The sequence below is a fragment of the Argentina anserina genome, chromosome 6 (genome assembly GCF_933775445.1).
Source record: "Argentina anserina chromosome 6, drPotAnse1.1, whole genome shotgun sequence".
NCBI classification, from domain to species: Eukaryota; Viridiplantae; Streptophyta; class Magnoliopsida; order Rosales; family Rosaceae; genus Argentina; species Argentina anserina.
Window position 1 is genome coordinate 491285 of NC_065877.1, and position 15995 is coordinate 507279.

The 15995-nt window shown below is 38.8% G+C and overlaps 4 protein-coding genes across 7 annotated transcripts; 2 read left to right on the plus strand and 2 right to left on the minus strand.

Annotated features, from left to right (window-relative positions):
• Positions 1–202: 202 nt before the first annotated feature.
• Positions 203–3022, minus strand: LOC126801036 (putative F-box protein PP2-B12). Its single transcript, XM_050528488.1, has 3 exons — positions 2722–3022; positions 2072–2190; positions 203–1191 (listed from the first exon to the last, which is right to left on the minus strand). The coding sequence occupies exons 1-3, from the start codon at positions 2983–2985 to the stop codon at positions 486–488; spliced, it is 1089 nt and encodes a 362-aa protein (XP_050384445.1). The 5' UTR covers positions 2986–3022; the 3' UTR covers positions 203–485.
• A 1305-nt stretch (positions 3023–4327) lies between these two features.
• Positions 4328–6625, plus strand: LOC126800375 (probable serine/threonine-protein kinase PBL24). The gene is made up of 5 exons (XM_050527744.1): positions 4328–4418; positions 4776–5017; positions 5120–5309; positions 5427–5818; positions 5915–6625. The coding sequence occupies exons 1-5, from the start codon at positions 4328–4330 to the stop codon at positions 6623–6625; spliced, it is 1626 nt and encodes a 541-aa protein (XP_050383701.1).
• A 537-nt stretch (positions 6626–7162) lies between these two features.
• LOC126801035 (violaxanthin de-epoxidase, chloroplastic) lies at positions 7163–9868 on the minus strand. 3 transcript variants are annotated; one of them, XM_050528485.1, is made up of 7 exons: positions 9729–9868; positions 9271–9320; positions 8829–9125; positions 8561–8733; positions 8367–8463; positions 7863–8254; positions 7163–7766 (listed from the first exon to the last, which is right to left on the minus strand). In XM_050528485.1, exons 3-7 carry the CDS (start codon positions 9108–9110, stop codon positions 7265–7267), a joined length of 1446 nt encoding a protein of 481 aa, XP_050384442.1. In that variant the 5' UTR covers positions 9111–9125; positions 9271–9320; positions 9729–9868; the 3' UTR covers positions 7163–7264. The 3 variants fall into 3 exon arrangements, with proteins under 3 accessions (XP_050384442.1, XP_050384444.1, XP_050384443.1); XM_050528487.1 differs by lacking the exon at positions 9271–9320 and having other exon boundaries at positions 9729–9798; XM_050528486.1 differs by lacking the exon at positions 9729–9868 and having other exon boundaries at positions 9271–9432.
• A 1360-nt stretch (positions 9869–11228) lies between these two features.
• LOC126801034 (probable receptor-like protein kinase At2g42960) lies at positions 11229–14069 on the plus strand. Of its 2 annotated transcripts, XM_050528483.1 has the most exons (8): positions 11229–11348; positions 11602–12180; positions 12264–12287; positions 12399–12839; positions 12934–13049; positions 13166–13426; positions 13537–13737; positions 13842–14069. In XM_050528483.1, the coding sequence occupies exons 1-8, from the start codon at positions 11261–11263 to the stop codon at positions 13908–13910; spliced, it is 1779 nt and encodes a 592-aa protein (XP_050384440.1). In that variant the 5' UTR covers positions 11229–11260; the 3' UTR covers positions 13911–14069. The 2 variants fall into 2 exon arrangements, with proteins under 2 accessions (XP_050384440.1, XP_050384441.1); XM_050528484.1 differs by lacking the exon at positions 11229–11348 and having other exon boundaries at positions 11592–12180.
• Positions 14070–15995: the final 1926 nt, after the last annotated feature.

Genomic DNA, 15995 nt, shown 5'->3' on the forward strand with positions numbered 1-15995 from the left:
TGGACCAATTTTTAGGTGAGACAAGTTTAGAAGTTAACTGCATATAATACCAGTATAGAGTCGTATACTATTTGAGAAGAGACTGGTCATAAACTTAGACTCGAAGGAAATGATTTGTAGTCATAATTCATGAGTTTGTAAATGCGTACTTTTTCTGTGCGTCCTCTTCCAGGTAGTTGGGGTTAGGCGGCAGCGTTACAAACTTACAATGCAAGAAAATAGTATTCCAACATAAAAGACTTTTTTTTTCATATTAAATTACAGAATTTCTTATTTTAAATTTTAAATACGAGGGCTAGAGCGGCAGTCCTCACGCAAGAGATAAGCTATAAGTTAATAGCTGCTAAGTTATAGATAAATGCCTAAGGCTTGGTATCGAGTTTTTAACTAAAGGTTTGGCATCCAAGCAAAATTTCAAGCCTCAATATCAAACTAAGATTATGGCTTAAATCAAAACCTTTTCACAAAGAAGATGAATTGTACTATCATTTCCTCTTGGGCCTGATGTCAATGCCTTGAACAATGAGACCTCTCTTCCAATGACCATCCCCATTAGCCAAACAACTCATTATCAGATCCTCATCTTCTCCCCCTTCACAAAAGAACTCACCCATCTCAATCTCCAACCACCCGGGTGTGTCACGCTGGTGTCGATCTTCATTCATCTCTACTTCAGGTGCTTCGGTATAGTTGCTTTCGTCGGAATAGTTGCTTTCTTCTTCAGTATCGTCTCTACCTCCAGTGTCGTTGATCTCTCCTTCGACATCTTTGAGATCTCCAGCCGCATCTTCGCTCAGTCTTTTGGAGTTATTTATCTCTCCTTCTACATCGCCGGTCGACTCTCCTTCAAGGTGTTCACTTCTTCCTGGAGCGTAGTCCATTAGTTCTGTGTTTTCCATCTCTTCTGATGAGGCGTCCGTCCCTTCTGATGAGTAGTCCATCTCTTCTGATGAGTAGTCACTGTCATCTACCTCTCTTTCATTGTGAAGAAACACAGTCTGCTTACTAGTTTCTCCTCCCTCCAGACCTACACTGACCTCTGCAGGAAGATGTTCAAATCCATAAGCCCCTGAAGTAAACTTAAACACAAGGTAAGCTTTGTATAGAGTCGATGGGGACAGCAGGCGTGTTTCAAGTTTCCCATGCAGTTCAAGCCAGCAAACAAAAAGAAGCTCAGCCACCTCCCCAAACCTGTTCCAATAGTTACATAACCCATAAGTAGAGGCAAATCTAGAGTCAGAATGTTAGGTGAGCGCAAAAAAAGTTTGATAACAGATCCTAATTCAATCTGTATATAATAAACCAACAATATGATTTCAACTAAATTTAGATGATGTATCCAGTTCACAAACAGATTAACACAATCACAATTCCAAGTATCGGAAATCCCAAATCTTGGTATAATCTACCCATACCCCGAATTAAACAAACAACAACAAAAAATTTACATAAAGAAAATCCTAATCAAATTTAACAGTGAAAGGTCAAATGGTAGCAAGCCTGGTAGTTATGTAGTAGTCAAACCTAGAACGGAAGCAGTTGGTTTGTTGAATTTAGTTGCAGAAAGAAAAATCGATGATGTTCTTTTGCCTACATTGTTTGATGTTTCTGCTCCTAGTAGTCTTAGGTAGATAAGTGGTTCTCTAGATTACACTAAGAGGGAGTTGATGTATGTTAGCTCAATCTTGTTGTTTACTTCATTGTTTACGAGCATATGCTTTAAGTAGTAATAAATAGGGGGTACACCATTTGTGAGGGAATCGATGAATCATGGTCTGAACTCTGAAGAGTAATAGACACTATCATGCACACGACTAGGAAAACAAGACTAAATTAACTAGTTTCATTTCAATCGAAAAAAGTTTTATTGAAAAGGAAGCAAGGATCAAATATCAGCGGCCAGTCTGAGGCTTGTTTACCCAGCAGACTGAAGGATTCACACATGAACCAATCCACTGGGTCCACGATCACAAGGATCCGCCTCTGCCATAAGATTATAACTAGAAGTCTGTAACCATCAACCGAGTAAATTCCAAACAACAATAACAACAATCAAACAAAATTTACAGACCTCGATTCTGGATGAGAAGCCCATCTCCAATACCGCCGATCTTTACCCCAGACAATACCAAGCTCTCTTGCAGATATCATGTAACATTTTTTTCCACTCCATTTGTCCAGTGAAAAGCTCTGCATCATGTCAATGAACACAACCATTCAGAAAAAGAATATCTGGTCTTAAGTTTCCAATGCCTAATTGCCTGAATTATAGGATCATCCCTCAGATTTGATCAATACTCTTTAACACTCCATTAAGGTAAATTCTCCTAAAACCTTTTCTTTCACATAAAATTCAAAAACAAGCAGAAAAAAAAAACAGAAAATTGTTTAGGTATCAATTAGCCAATCTCCACACATACTTCCAATCAGTAATATGTGTTTTCATCTAGAACAAAGCTAGCACCATTCACATCATCAGATTGTCTACTATTTCTCAATGACTCAATGTACCTTCCTATTGTATTAAGTATTAACAGACAACCATCAACAATTTGAACCCAAAATTGTTCATGTTCTTATACAAGTCCCATAATTTCGTAATCCCTTACATTTAGTATAAAGACTTGAAGATCAAAAGAACATGCTTTTGTGTTTTCATCTAAACTACTAAAAGATCATGATCCAACAGTAAAAAAAAAAAACAAGGTATGATGGTATTACCAGTTTACCCTCGTCGACGAGGACGGGTTTGTCGCAGAGAGCGAGGTAAAGCTCCTTCCTGGACTTGGCGGCCAATAGTTCGGAATTTCCGGAGTGGGACAGGATCGTCTGTGTCTCAGGCGGAAGGAACTTGTCCCAAACAGCGTCGGAGTCCGCGGCTGACCTGAAAATCTTAGAGAGCAAAGACAGCCGGCAGGCATCTTGAGGACTCGTCAGCGATATGATGTTGGCTATGCAACCCTCCGGCAACTCTTGCAGATCCATCAGCACTGTGATTGTTGGGTCGGTTGAACTGTGTGTTGTTTTCTTCGGTTTGGTCCAAGACCTATTTATAGGAGTCATATACTATTGGCATATTAGCCAAAATACCCATAAACTTGTCTATTATTGTAACTTTGCACCTCAAATTTTGGCAATTGTGAAAGGAATTTTACCTCGTAAATTTAGCGAATATTGCCAATTCGAAGATGCAATTGTTACTTTTCCATCCAAACGTGAAACATGTGCCAAGTGGAATACGTATCGATTCCTAATGAACTTGCCAATTGATGCAAGATTGCAAGTTCATGAGGTAAAATTCCTCACTTGCAATTTTAGAGTCTAACGATATCAGTCAAATTTAGAGCGTATTTTGACAAATTAGTGAAAATTCGTTAATAATTTTATACGTTTCAAATAACGAAATTCTATACCTAAATTCTTCAAATCTTATAGTCACAACGTGTGTCGTGTGAGTCAACAGTGTTGTTTATTCTTATATATCATTTTAGACCATTCAGACAAACAATAAAGGAAATTCATGGAAATTGACTATGCAACCATTTGAAATGTGATCTCAAATTCAGAGAGATTCCAACAGTAGTGAGAGTATTGGGTAAATCAATAGCACGTAAATGTAAAATCTTATACAAAAAAGAATTGACAATATGACGGTACATGTGTCTTGAGTCTTAGAATGTAACAGATGTATTCTCGATTATATTGTCTTGCTCTATAAATCAAGGCATTGGGATACTTGAGGCAGCTAGACTATCGTTCGAGCTGGTTATCTTCTATAGTGATTGTGAGGTGTGAAGATTAGATTTTTGTTAGAATACACCAACAAAGTGAGCAGTTTAGAGCTGGTTATGAACTTATGATGGCATATATATGTCAAAGACAAAACAGTATCCCTAAATAACTGGTGACGAAGATTATTCATCCTTGATTGGTTGGACACCCTCCATGTATAGCCTGTAATGTTAACTGAAACTCAATTACATTCCCACATTTTGCTCTCTTTATTTTAAAATGGCAAAGCATCCCCCTCACATCTCCCACCTTTTTCTGACGAGAAGTATAAGGAATAGTCTCACATTGTGTACCCTCCAAAACTTAGCAATCCCATTCGCTCTCTTCTCCTTTGTTTTGTTAATGACTCCAATTTTTTTCCCCCGTAGCTCCAATCTGCAATTAGCTGCCATCGCCCCACCTTCGGGGTCCTCCTTCTTCAATTTCCTCGGAGGACCCTGATCCCACTCCTCCGCCTCCTCCTCTCATTTCTTGTCGAACAAGTTTTGTACGTAAAAACTGGAAGAAAAAGCATCGACTGGCTGGGGTGGACGAGATGAGTTGCTTTCCGTGTTTTGGCTCACAGAGAAGTAAGAGATCAAATAACAGGAGAATAGATCATGCTTCTGCACCTCCTGTTGAACAAGGTAAGTTTTTTAGTTTTCTTTTAAATCACTGCAATTGATTTGTTTTGATATTAGAAGCTAGCTCCTTGGTAAATCATCCACACAAATAAAAACCTCGTTATAAACCCTAAATCAAATTTAATCGTCATGAATCGGTATCAACGTAATTGTTGCTAGACAGAAATCTTCTTTGATCGATAAATTTGAGGCTGAACATATTCTATAATTGGCTTAAACGCTTGATGCTCTCCCTTTCCTTTCATCACTCTCGGAATCCCTCACCTTTTTCACAATGCTGCATGGTAGCGGGGACTTCCCTATATGTTATACTAGTCTTCCTGTACGCACCTTAAAGACTACTACTGTCTTTGTCTGCAGAAATGAAAAAACCAAAACCTGGGGAGACACAGCACGGGACACACTCAACGCACTCATCACACTCAGCAGCACACACAAAACAGCGGACACACTCAGTGGAAGTTGACGTATCACAAATCAATGCAAAGAGTTTCACTTTCCGTGAGCTAGCTTCAGCAACAAAGAACTTCCGTCAGGAGTGCCTATTGGGCGAAGGTGGATTCGGAAGAGTCTATAAGGGAACTCTTCAGTCGAGTGGGCAGGTTAGAACAACTCGTGCTTTGTTCGTAATGCATGAGTCTTCAAAATGCATGCAGGTTGTTCCTTCATGTTGGTTATAATTTGTTTTCCTATCTTGTTTGTAGGTGGTGGCTGTGAAGCAACTCGATAGAAATGGAATGCACGAACACAAGGAATTTCTAGGAGAGGTTTTGACACTAAGCCTCCTGCACCATCCAAACCTAGTTAATCTAATTGGCTATTGTGCCGACGGAGATCAAAGGCTTTTGGTGCACGAATTCATACCAGGGGGCACTCTAGAAGACCGAGTTCTTGGTACATGCCATTTTCTTTTCTGCTACTGTTTCTTCAGTTAGGATTATTTCAGTTGTTCCATATATATCATCATGATGACTTGATGAGTATGTAAATGACCTCAATAATTATGTGCAGATAACCAGGCAGGTAAAATGACATTAGATTGGTACACGAGGGTAAAAATAGCTTATGGTGCTGCTCTGGGACTGGAGTACTTGCACGAGAAGGCCAATCCACCCGTCATATATCGGGACTTTAAATCTTCAAATATCTTGTTAGATGAAGAATTCAATCCAAAGATCTCGGATGTTGGACTTGCCAAGCTTGGTAATTCCGGAGATAGGATGCATGGACCATCAAGGCTAATGGGCGCATATGGTTTCTGTGCTCCAGAGTATTCAAGAACTGGTGAAGTCACAATGAAGTCGGATGTATATAGTTTCGGGGTTATCCTACTGGAGCTAATTACTGGAAGAAGAGCCATTGACACTACAAGAGCAAATGATGAGCAAAATTTAGTTGCTTGGGTAAAATTCTTTCTCAATACAGGTGATTATGTGACCTCACAGGCCTATAGAAATCAAATTTAATGTAACTTTGTTGTGTTTTGTACATGTGAGCAGGCACAACCCTTATTTAGGGACCCAAAAAAGTATCCTGATATGGCAGATAGTTTGCTGAACAAGCAATTCCCAGAGAAAGACCTAAATCAGGCTGTTGCAATAGCAGCCATGTGTCTGCAAGATGAGGCATCAGTTCGGCCATTCATGAGTGATGTTGTAACCACTCTAAGTTTTCTTTCTACTAGTCCTCCTCCTCCTGCTCCTGTTCTAGATGATACAGTCCAGGATGGTAACTCTGAACGTGGTTCTGAAGGTGTTTCCAACGATGATGGGAGCGATGGAGAGGCTTCAGATAATGAGAGTAACAGAAGTTCAGAACATGACCGCGGCCATTATGCTAATGACAGTCCAGACAAGGATGGTAATGACGGGAGCTTGCGTCAACTAAGTGGTGTAGACTCCAAAGAATGGCATTCATTTGAACGAGACGGAAACACTTCTTCAGGTGACCTGAGAAGTAAAAGCAAGAGCAACAAGAGTGATCAAGATACTAGTTTAATAAGCCAAGATAAATTTGGAAGTGCTACTTCTAGAAGCAACAGTGAAGAATCGAACGAAGTAGGTATTTCTCAAAGCAACAATAGAGTACCACAAGAAGAAGAGAGCCAAGAGACTACTGTCACACTTGGTGAAATTAAGAGCGCCGATATATCAAATGGAAAGTCTAAATCTGTCAATTTCTTGGACCGCACCACCAGTCTCAGGGCATGAATCAATTTATGTTCCATCTAGAAAGAGTGAACTCTAGATTGTCCTTCCTTGCACATACATGCATTCCATTTCTAATTTTGTATGATAAGCCATGTAAGGCTTATGTTCCTCAGAGACAGCAAAGAAGAAGCATTCATGTCTAAAGAGCCGAACCAAGACTTGGGACAAGAATCTTTTCATTTCTCTCTGTTTTTCTTTTTGTTCTTCAACATCTCTTATACTCAACTTTCAGGTCATGTTTGTGTGATTTTATCTCCTTTTTTCAATGAGAAATGTAACATTAAAACCTAGAGAAACAAAGAAAACTCACTGAAGTATGAGACGCATTAACCCTCAGTACTGTGCCAAATTATCGAGACGGCAATGCACCATTGGTAAATTGGCAAGGCAATTTTTGTTATAATTTACCCAAGACTCTTACCTTCACCGGTTTATGTGTATAGTTGTCGAACTGTGGGATCATTTCGAGTAAACAGTAAAGTTTTGTAAAAGACTTTCATATTTGATTACGAAAGCCAAATATAGCTTGGTCGCAAGAATGATATATGTTATTTCTGCTTACATTCTGCCAAAAAACATATAAAAACAGTAATACAGTATGGTATAACCAAGAAACCTATGATCCCCGCAGTGTCCGGACTATCTTAGCTTCCGAAGAGGAAGTGTTCGTCCAAAAAGCTTTTCTACTTCAGTTGCTTCCATTTTGAGCTCGCTCAATATATCCATTTCTTCTTTGGAAAGCTCTTTCAAGAAGTACTCCTCATCTTTTTTAATTTCATTAAACCCTTCTGCTAACCTTTGAAGTAATGACCGCTCAGTCTGTTCAACCTTCTCCACCTCCCCTTCTAACTGTTGAACTTCCTCTATAATGGTCCTCTCCCCTTCCTCAAGTTTCTTCTCCAACCTCTCTACAAGTGGAGGTTCAGGCCCGCAGGTATTATCTGTTTTGATAAACTTGCTGAAATCTCGTCCCACGCTCGCAGCTGCTTTTTCCAATTCTGGAACAATGCTTTGTGGCAATATTGAACTCTTTGTATATATCACAGAACCACCATATCCATCCCAAGCATCATTACTCCCACGGTAGTATACAAATATATAATCTTCTGGTTTATTCTCTATCTTCGAAGATAGAATGTACCTGCACAATTTATGTTCATATCTCTGGTAATGTTTTGAGGTAATGAAAAAAGGCACATTGAACAAAATAATGAGGTATACATGTGACATGAATTACCAGTCATCTTGATAGTGAAGATAATCATTGTCGTGATTGTATAGTATACCAGGCTGGTTTTGATCTTGCACAAACTTCTGAACAGCTGTTCGAGTAAAAAATCCACCATCAGGGGTTCGTATTCTCCAAGACAAATTTCCTACAAGTCTGCCAGATTCTGTATGGAATTCATGCACTTGGCAATCAAACGCATCAAATGTAGGATTCAAGCCACTAGTAATGAACCATTTCCCATTAAACTTTTCCATATCAAAACTTTGAACAAGAGCAGAAGGATCTGGGACAGGAAATTCTCCCACATCGGATTTCATAGGTACACATTTCTTTCGTGACACTGCACATTCATTAAATTCATCCACAACACTGTTCTCAAACAGGTCCCCACACTTAATCTGCGTAAGGAACAAGACAAAGACATACATGGCACATCAGATTCCCTCCTATATATGGAGTTTGGCATTGTGAAATTGATGAAGATAGAGATATATATGAAACAAAATGAACCTGGCATTCTGTCTCATCAGGACGATTGTTACAAGTTTGCAGACAAGCAACATTAGCAGCACAGGACGGATTTGCAATGCACTTTGCAAGTTCTACCCTAACATGATCAAATGCTCCAGTAATTAAGTTAAGGAAATAATAAATAAAAAAACGAGGAACCACATACAGGTTAAGTGGCTGACTGATTGAATTACCTGCATTCCTTGAGTAAGCAGGAACAAGTTTTGAGAGCATCAACAGCGTTGGCTGATGGTATCACCATGAGAGTGCATACCAGCAAACCAGCTACTTTCATAAAATGTAACTGACTCCAATCTCTAATGAGACCCAGTAGTTCGTCAAGTATAACATTAATCACCTGCTTCGTCTTCATACATGAAGAACAACAAATCATCAATCCCTACCTAGATTAAAATTTTAGAATTAAAAAAAAAACAATTGCAGATGCAGTGTGCAAGTTACCTCAGTTCCACAACTTCTTTTGTCCCTTTTTGAAAAAGCCTTCTCAGTCCTGCTATGGAGCAGAGAAGACCAATTTGACCCTAAACCAGAAGAGTTTCTATTCAAACCATTAAATTGGGAGTATCTTGATTTTCTGCTATTGGGACAAAATTTCACAACCACTTGAAAATCAACCATCCTTCTCTTCTGAAATCGTTCCTCACTTGTAAAACCCAACCTCATACATGTACTGCCAATACTATCATTATGGAACAGGGAGATTGAACGCGCAGCCAGTGCCATAGTTTAGTAACCTGGCTGCAAATTCAGACACAAACACAGTTCATTATATGAGTTGGTAGCCATTCTCTTGCTTTGTATAGTATGCACCTAATGAGAACACCAATCCCACAATTCATTTGATATCAACAAAGGTAACTGAAAAATTGAAAATTGATCTTACCTTAGTTGTTCTCCGAGAACGATGATCCAATCATCCAATGGACAGAAATTCTAGATAGCATTTTGAACAGAACATAGTTATTTTTCTTTAAAAATTTTCAAATGGCAAACTCAAAGCACATAATAACCTCATATCAAATGGCCAAAGTACATAAAAACCTCATAAATCTTGATACCAAATGTAAAGGAGATAACTTTCCCTATATGTGTCAATACCAAGTAATACAGATAAACAAGTCAACACTAAATTATCGAGCTTTACAACTGACTACTGTCAAGTAATGAACACACTCCTACATAAAACTAACTATTGCAGAATGATTGAACACCCAATAGCTGAAATTGTCATTACCCAATCTAAGACACAAAAGGTTTAATAGGACTTGAAAATGAGATAAAGAATCAAAGCAATGTGCAATATTGGGTTCATAAGACATGCATAGGATACAAAGATAGTACCTTGGGGTGAGTTGGAGGAGAAGATTCTGTGCATGGCAGCAGGGGCTTGAACAGTGAACAACTGAAGTGCACAAAAGGACGACGCAGGCAAAGAAGAAGACGAAGAGGAGGAAGGAAAGAAGAGAAGGGCGCCAAAGTTGCGCTGGATAAGAGAGTAGCAATCGTGTGGAAACCAGGGCCGTAACGTATCCAATTGGGCCTTTTCTTTTTCTTTTTGTCTTTTCCATTTTTTTTTTGTTGTATTTCCCCCCTAGATTATTAGTTCTAGATATTTCTCGTATATACAATTTAGATTCTGATATCTGTCCGTTCAAAACAAACAACCAAAGTTGTATCATGCCTGTATGGACAATGTTCTCAATGCAGAAATTAGAGAAGGATGCTCATTTCCTACTACCAAACGTTAGCCTTTAGTCAGTCCCCTTAGCAGTTTGAGAGACTTGTAAGCTTATGTCTACAAGTATTTGGTAAATTTCGAAAACATTACTTGGAATAAGAAGCAATGATGATGATTTGATCAAACATAACTAGGAATAAAAACGAATGGGCGATGATTTAATTAACATGCCCTAGCTCGCCTTAGAATCTCAAAAGACACTACTTCAATGATCAAAACTGCCACCAAATCCATTCGTGATGCAAGAACCAGTTAGGCACCCAAAATGGAGGATAAAGAGATGGGAGGAAAAAAAATACTCATACTCGAACCACATTTTAGCTCGTAAAAGCCATCCAAGCTGATATGATTCATTCATTCGATGCTTCTTGTGTCTCTCCTTACCTCATAGCATTCCACTTGATGTTTCACGTACGTGATCTTTTGCTGTTGTTTGATAATGAACTTCTAGAGATTAAATGTGTCTGAATCATCGATTCATTGATAAGTAATTGATGTAAAGGAACATACCGGTCGGTCTAAAGATAGTATATATCAAGAGAACAAGACAACCAGCCTTCCGTTTTTACATTTTCTTCTTCATCCATGCATATGAAGATATTACTTAATCCTTAGTGTAGCAATCGAATTTACAAAGGCATGAAAAAGAAAGACCAGATTACAGATAAGATATGATTAATTGTACGTCCATATTTTATATTACAGCGATGCGGCGATGTGTTTAAGGATCCACACCATTGGTTCAACATTTATATAAGCATAATCCTTTGTAGATATTCCCCTAGTGGATATTTTATTAATTTGAGTATCTTTCAAAATAATGTATCTCTCTGCAATTAAGGGTTCGATCAAGTACACGTTCAAGGGCCAACCGGAAATCACAAGGCTGCAAGAGCTAGCTGTAATAACCAAATTTTCAGAGGAATTAAGAATATGCCTAGCTATTATTTAATATCGTTGTCTCGTCGATTGCTTCAAGAATGTAGCGGGCTTCTATGTCTATAAGTATTCAGTTCCGTTCTTTCCTTAGAAAAATTTCGTTGCATTGTGAGTCTCTCACTAACTAACCAAACAGCCAGCATTTATCTTTGTCATGGGCTATGATAAGATCTAGGGTTTAGTGTTTTAGGGGGATATGATGTCGGCAAGACACTTCACGATTTTGTTCATTGCAGCTTATCTTGTCCAAACCTCACTATCTTTGTCACCAGACGATGGCTCAGGTTGGTTTTTATCTGTTTTCTCAATTGATGGTTGGTATATATCAAATTATATCGAGTAGCTATGCATATATATGTTCGAAAGTAGCTACATGTTATCTTTAAACATATATACTTTGGCGCATAATTGTTCGGTGGAAATTCTATATAACTATGTATATTGCTGATTAATCTGTTAGGCTTCCGATCATGCATGCATAGTAGTTATCAATTGAGTTGTACGTACGTAGTGTAACTATATCATGCATGCATGCAGGAAGCTGTGTGCTAAATTTTACATCCTACCCATACCAACCTACTGGGGAGTGCATAAGTCCTGTCAAGCTGAAAATAAAGGCCTGGGATAGCTGGACAACAAAGAATCCCTGCTGCCGAAATCTGCTCACCACTTTGTCCCGAGCCTTGGCCTTCCAAGCGTTTAAGACACAGGGCGATGTCTTTGTTTCCAATGCGCAATGGAACAACTGCACTGGCCCATTTGTTCGTCAAGGCGTGTCTGCCATTAGCTGTGGCTTCAAGAACCTTTACTATGGCAGCAGCGACTGCTCCAAAGTAAACTTGGCAGAGATTAAGCAAGGGAACGAGTATCAACAGGCATTGAACCTTTGCTCTCAATTTGGCAGTGCTTCATCTTCATTCGATGCAGTTTGTGGCCCTTGCGCTGCTTCCTTGCTAGGTCTTAAGACACATTTATTGGAAGAATTTCATGATGATACCAATAAAACCGAAGATCCCATATGCGGTGTCGCTGCAGTTATTTCCGTTGCAGCCGGGAACATTTCGAGTGCTTATATGGACGATTACTTTGGGTGCTTGACTAAGTTAGACAAGTTCGGTAAGAAAATAAACTACCTCGTGTGTGTCAGTAAATTGAACTCTATCCGCTAACTCTGTGTTTTTGTTTTGGTTCACATGCAGATCCAGGTTACCTCAAACTCAAATGTAAGCACTAATCTTTCTATCAGCTTAGTACGTATAAGCAACTTCATGATTAATTTTCATACTTCATGCTTATAAATATTCTAGATGTTAATCATTTAATTAGTTCAACAGATTCCTTGGTAGAAGCTGTACTTTCTATCATGATCGCCGTCACAGGAGTAGTGCTGATAGTCCTGCTGATAAAGCACGTTACTAAGAAGAAGCCCCTAAAACCGATTCTATCAGGATCAACAGCTGGTGCATGGTCTGGCCTGTACAGATTCTCCAAAGCGGAGATTGAGAATGCCATAAATTATGGACCTGAAAGAAAGAACCTTGGACGAGGAAGTGCAGGTCAAGTTTATAAAGGGGTTCTTCCTAGTGGACAAGTTGTGGCTGTTAAGCACATACACAAGAGTAACATATCAGATTCTTTTACAAGAGAAGTGGAACAGCTTACAAGGGTTCGACACCCGAACTTGGTCTGCCTCTTTGGTTGCTGTGTTGAAGGCGGTGAGCAATATCTAGTGTATGAATATTGCTCATCAGGGAATCTAGCTCAACATCTCTTAAGTAGGGAAATTATGTCCTCGTGATTAGTTTAATTTCCTGGCATCTTACTAAAAAAAAAAGAACTCACCCATGTTTTTGTGTCTATTACGTTCAGGGAACGACCCTGTGTTATCATGGGAGAGAAGAGTAAAGATTCTCAGAGACTGTGCGCTTGCCTTGAGGTATCTCCACCACTATATTGATGGTTGCATAGTTCACAGAGATATTAAGGTAACCTATCATTAAGCTAAAGCTTACAAATTTGTGATTTTAACTGAAATTTGACAGTGTTTAAAACGTTGATTACTTGATGTTAATCAATGTTAACTTGCATTCTTGTTACGTAGCTTACAAACATCCTTTTGACTGAGAACCTGGACCCCAAGCTATCTGATTTTGGATTAGCGAAGATGTTGGGGATGGAGGAGAGCAAAGTATTTACCGATGTAAGAGGAACACTAGGGTATATGGATCCAGAGTACATGACCAATGCCAAATTAACATGCGCCAGTGATGTCTATAGTTTTGGTATCGTTGCCCTGCAACTTCTGTCCGGCCAGAAAGTATTTGAGCTTGATCTTGATGCGAGAGATCAACTTACAAGAAAGGTATATATATACTTGTACAGTTATACATAAACAAACGCATACAAATGTTCATATGTACACATATATATAGAGAAAGTGAGAGAGAGAGAGATCTCAATTTTGTTTTGTAGGCAAAGGATGTGAGCATGAACAAGCGCCCACCCGAAGATCTTGAAGACCCAAGACTAAATGGAAATGTCAACAAGGCTGACTTTGAATCAATTCTACATATTGCAGTACTTTGTGTTGCCAAATCAAGCAAGGATCGCCCTAAGATTGACGTTGTTTTTGAAGAGATGGACAAGGCTTGGCATAACACTCGGGCTGAATTGGTCAGCCTCTAATACTCCGTCATAATTGTTTAATCAATAGCTGAATGATACAGAGAACTAGCTTAAGATACTAATATTCCGTACATCAATTTCTTCGCGTGCAGAGGGCACAAAAAGGGATGAGTTCAACAGCAGCACCATTGTCTTTATCTTCAGGAGTGTTATCGGTATGAAACACGAACATGATCGAGATCCATACAGGTTTTATCAGCGGGCTGTGGCTTTTTTTTTTTCTTGGGAATAATATTGTTGTAATATAGGTAACCACTGCATAGTACTTGTCGTACGTACGTAGTATTACAAATCAATGATGTACATATTTTTGTAATCTATCTTTTGTTTTCATTAATTGGCTTGTGAATTCTGAGTCGTCCAACTTAAGTAAATAGATAAAGATGCATATTAGGGATATTATTCTCACAAACAATTCATTGACAGTTTTTTAGCTGTCTCACTAGCTTTTCCGAAAACAATTGAATTGATGGAAAGGCAGATATTTCTGAGGAAGCGACGTACTGCTGGTCCGATACTGAAGTATACAGCGTGGAGGATAACCCTTGCCCAAGAAACCTTGTTCTGAAATATTACTATGACATGAAGTAGAAGATGGGAACCACGTACCCGAGAGGTTAATTTTTCCCCCTTCTCCTGTCCTAGCCACTATAAGATGACTCTCTCAATACTTAACACCCCCAGCAGGGATTTCAGGAGGCTAAGCTCCATGAATAGGTTGAAAAGGAAAACTAAGGTTGCATGCCCACGTACAAAGCTCTCACTTTGATCATCTGGCATACATTCTACGGTCATTCTTTTTGTAATGGCTAGCTGAATGCCTGAATCGTTTTCTTCCGAGATATGTCATATGTGATTGATATATACAACCGTTTATTTAATTTGATGATGGCTAGCTATAGCTGCTATGGTTGCTACGCATTTTCTTAAAGGCGTTGTCATTTTGATACTATGTATATTTAATTTGGATGCTAAAAATATTGTGCATTTGTGCATTTGTGCATATATATTTGATTCACCACAGGTCAGTTCGGCACGCTTAAACGTTAACACATATAACCATTTCCTTTAGCAATCGATATTTGATTTGGTACGTCTCACACTGGTTGTGGTGCTTAAAGTTCCACACATACAGAGATTAAGGGCAGGCTATGCTACAAGAGCATTTTATATACAGAGATTAAGGGCAGGCAGTGTAGGTATGAATAGTATAGTAAAAACCCTACGTCTCAGTCTGTAATTGGAAAATGCAAGCATGCCAGGTGATAACTTTATCAATGTTGTTTCAGTAAGGCTATTTTGGACGGCATCTCTACTTAGCTTGCATGAAGACTTCAACGTACGTATAGTCCATCGAATTCACGACCACAAAATGTCTTTCACTTGATTGTCACCCAACACCAGATAGAAGAGTATGTAAGGTTTTGAGATTGGTCGTAACATTAATCTTTATAGAAATGATAAGTTTTAGATTTATTCTTCATCGAAATAAATAATCTGAGAAATGTATGTTGCATGGGAGCATAATCAGCATAAGGTATATAGGACTGTCGGCAATTGTTTAGCATTTTATCAACTTTGCAAGGTGTCGAAAATTGAATTTGAATAAAACGTCCAATTTCTATATGTTATATGTTAGAGATGAGAGATCTCACATCTAAGAAGTGACAAATAAAATAAAGTTTATAAGTGAGTGGATAATACCCAATTGTACTGATGTTTTTTGTGATTAAAACTCAATACATGTGAGGTGACTAAACCTGTGAGGTGGCTAAGTTGGGACAATATCGGTACAGTTGGCCCACAAGTCACGCTTGTCGATGTTTAATATGGTATCAGAGTGAGTCCCTCTCTGGTCGCGCCTTTAATCTGTTGTAGGCCCGAGTTTGGTGCCACTTTGTCATGAGCCTAAAATAGGTGTCATTATCATGTCATCGGAGAGTTTCCGATTGAATGGTCACCAAGTGTCGTTGGTTACTAGACCTTGGTTTATTTCGTCCCAGTATGTGGGATGTTAATCTGTCACGTGCAGACCTAAAAATTAGGTTGCACGTGAGGGGCGTGTTGGAGAGGAGAGATCTCACATCTAAGAAGTGACAAATAAAATAAAGCTTATAAGTGAGTGGATAATACCTAATTGTACCGAGACCTTTTGTGATTAAAACTCAACACTTGTGATGTGGCTAAGTTGAGACAATATCGGTACAGTTAATCCACATGTCACGCTTGTCGTTGTTTACCATTAT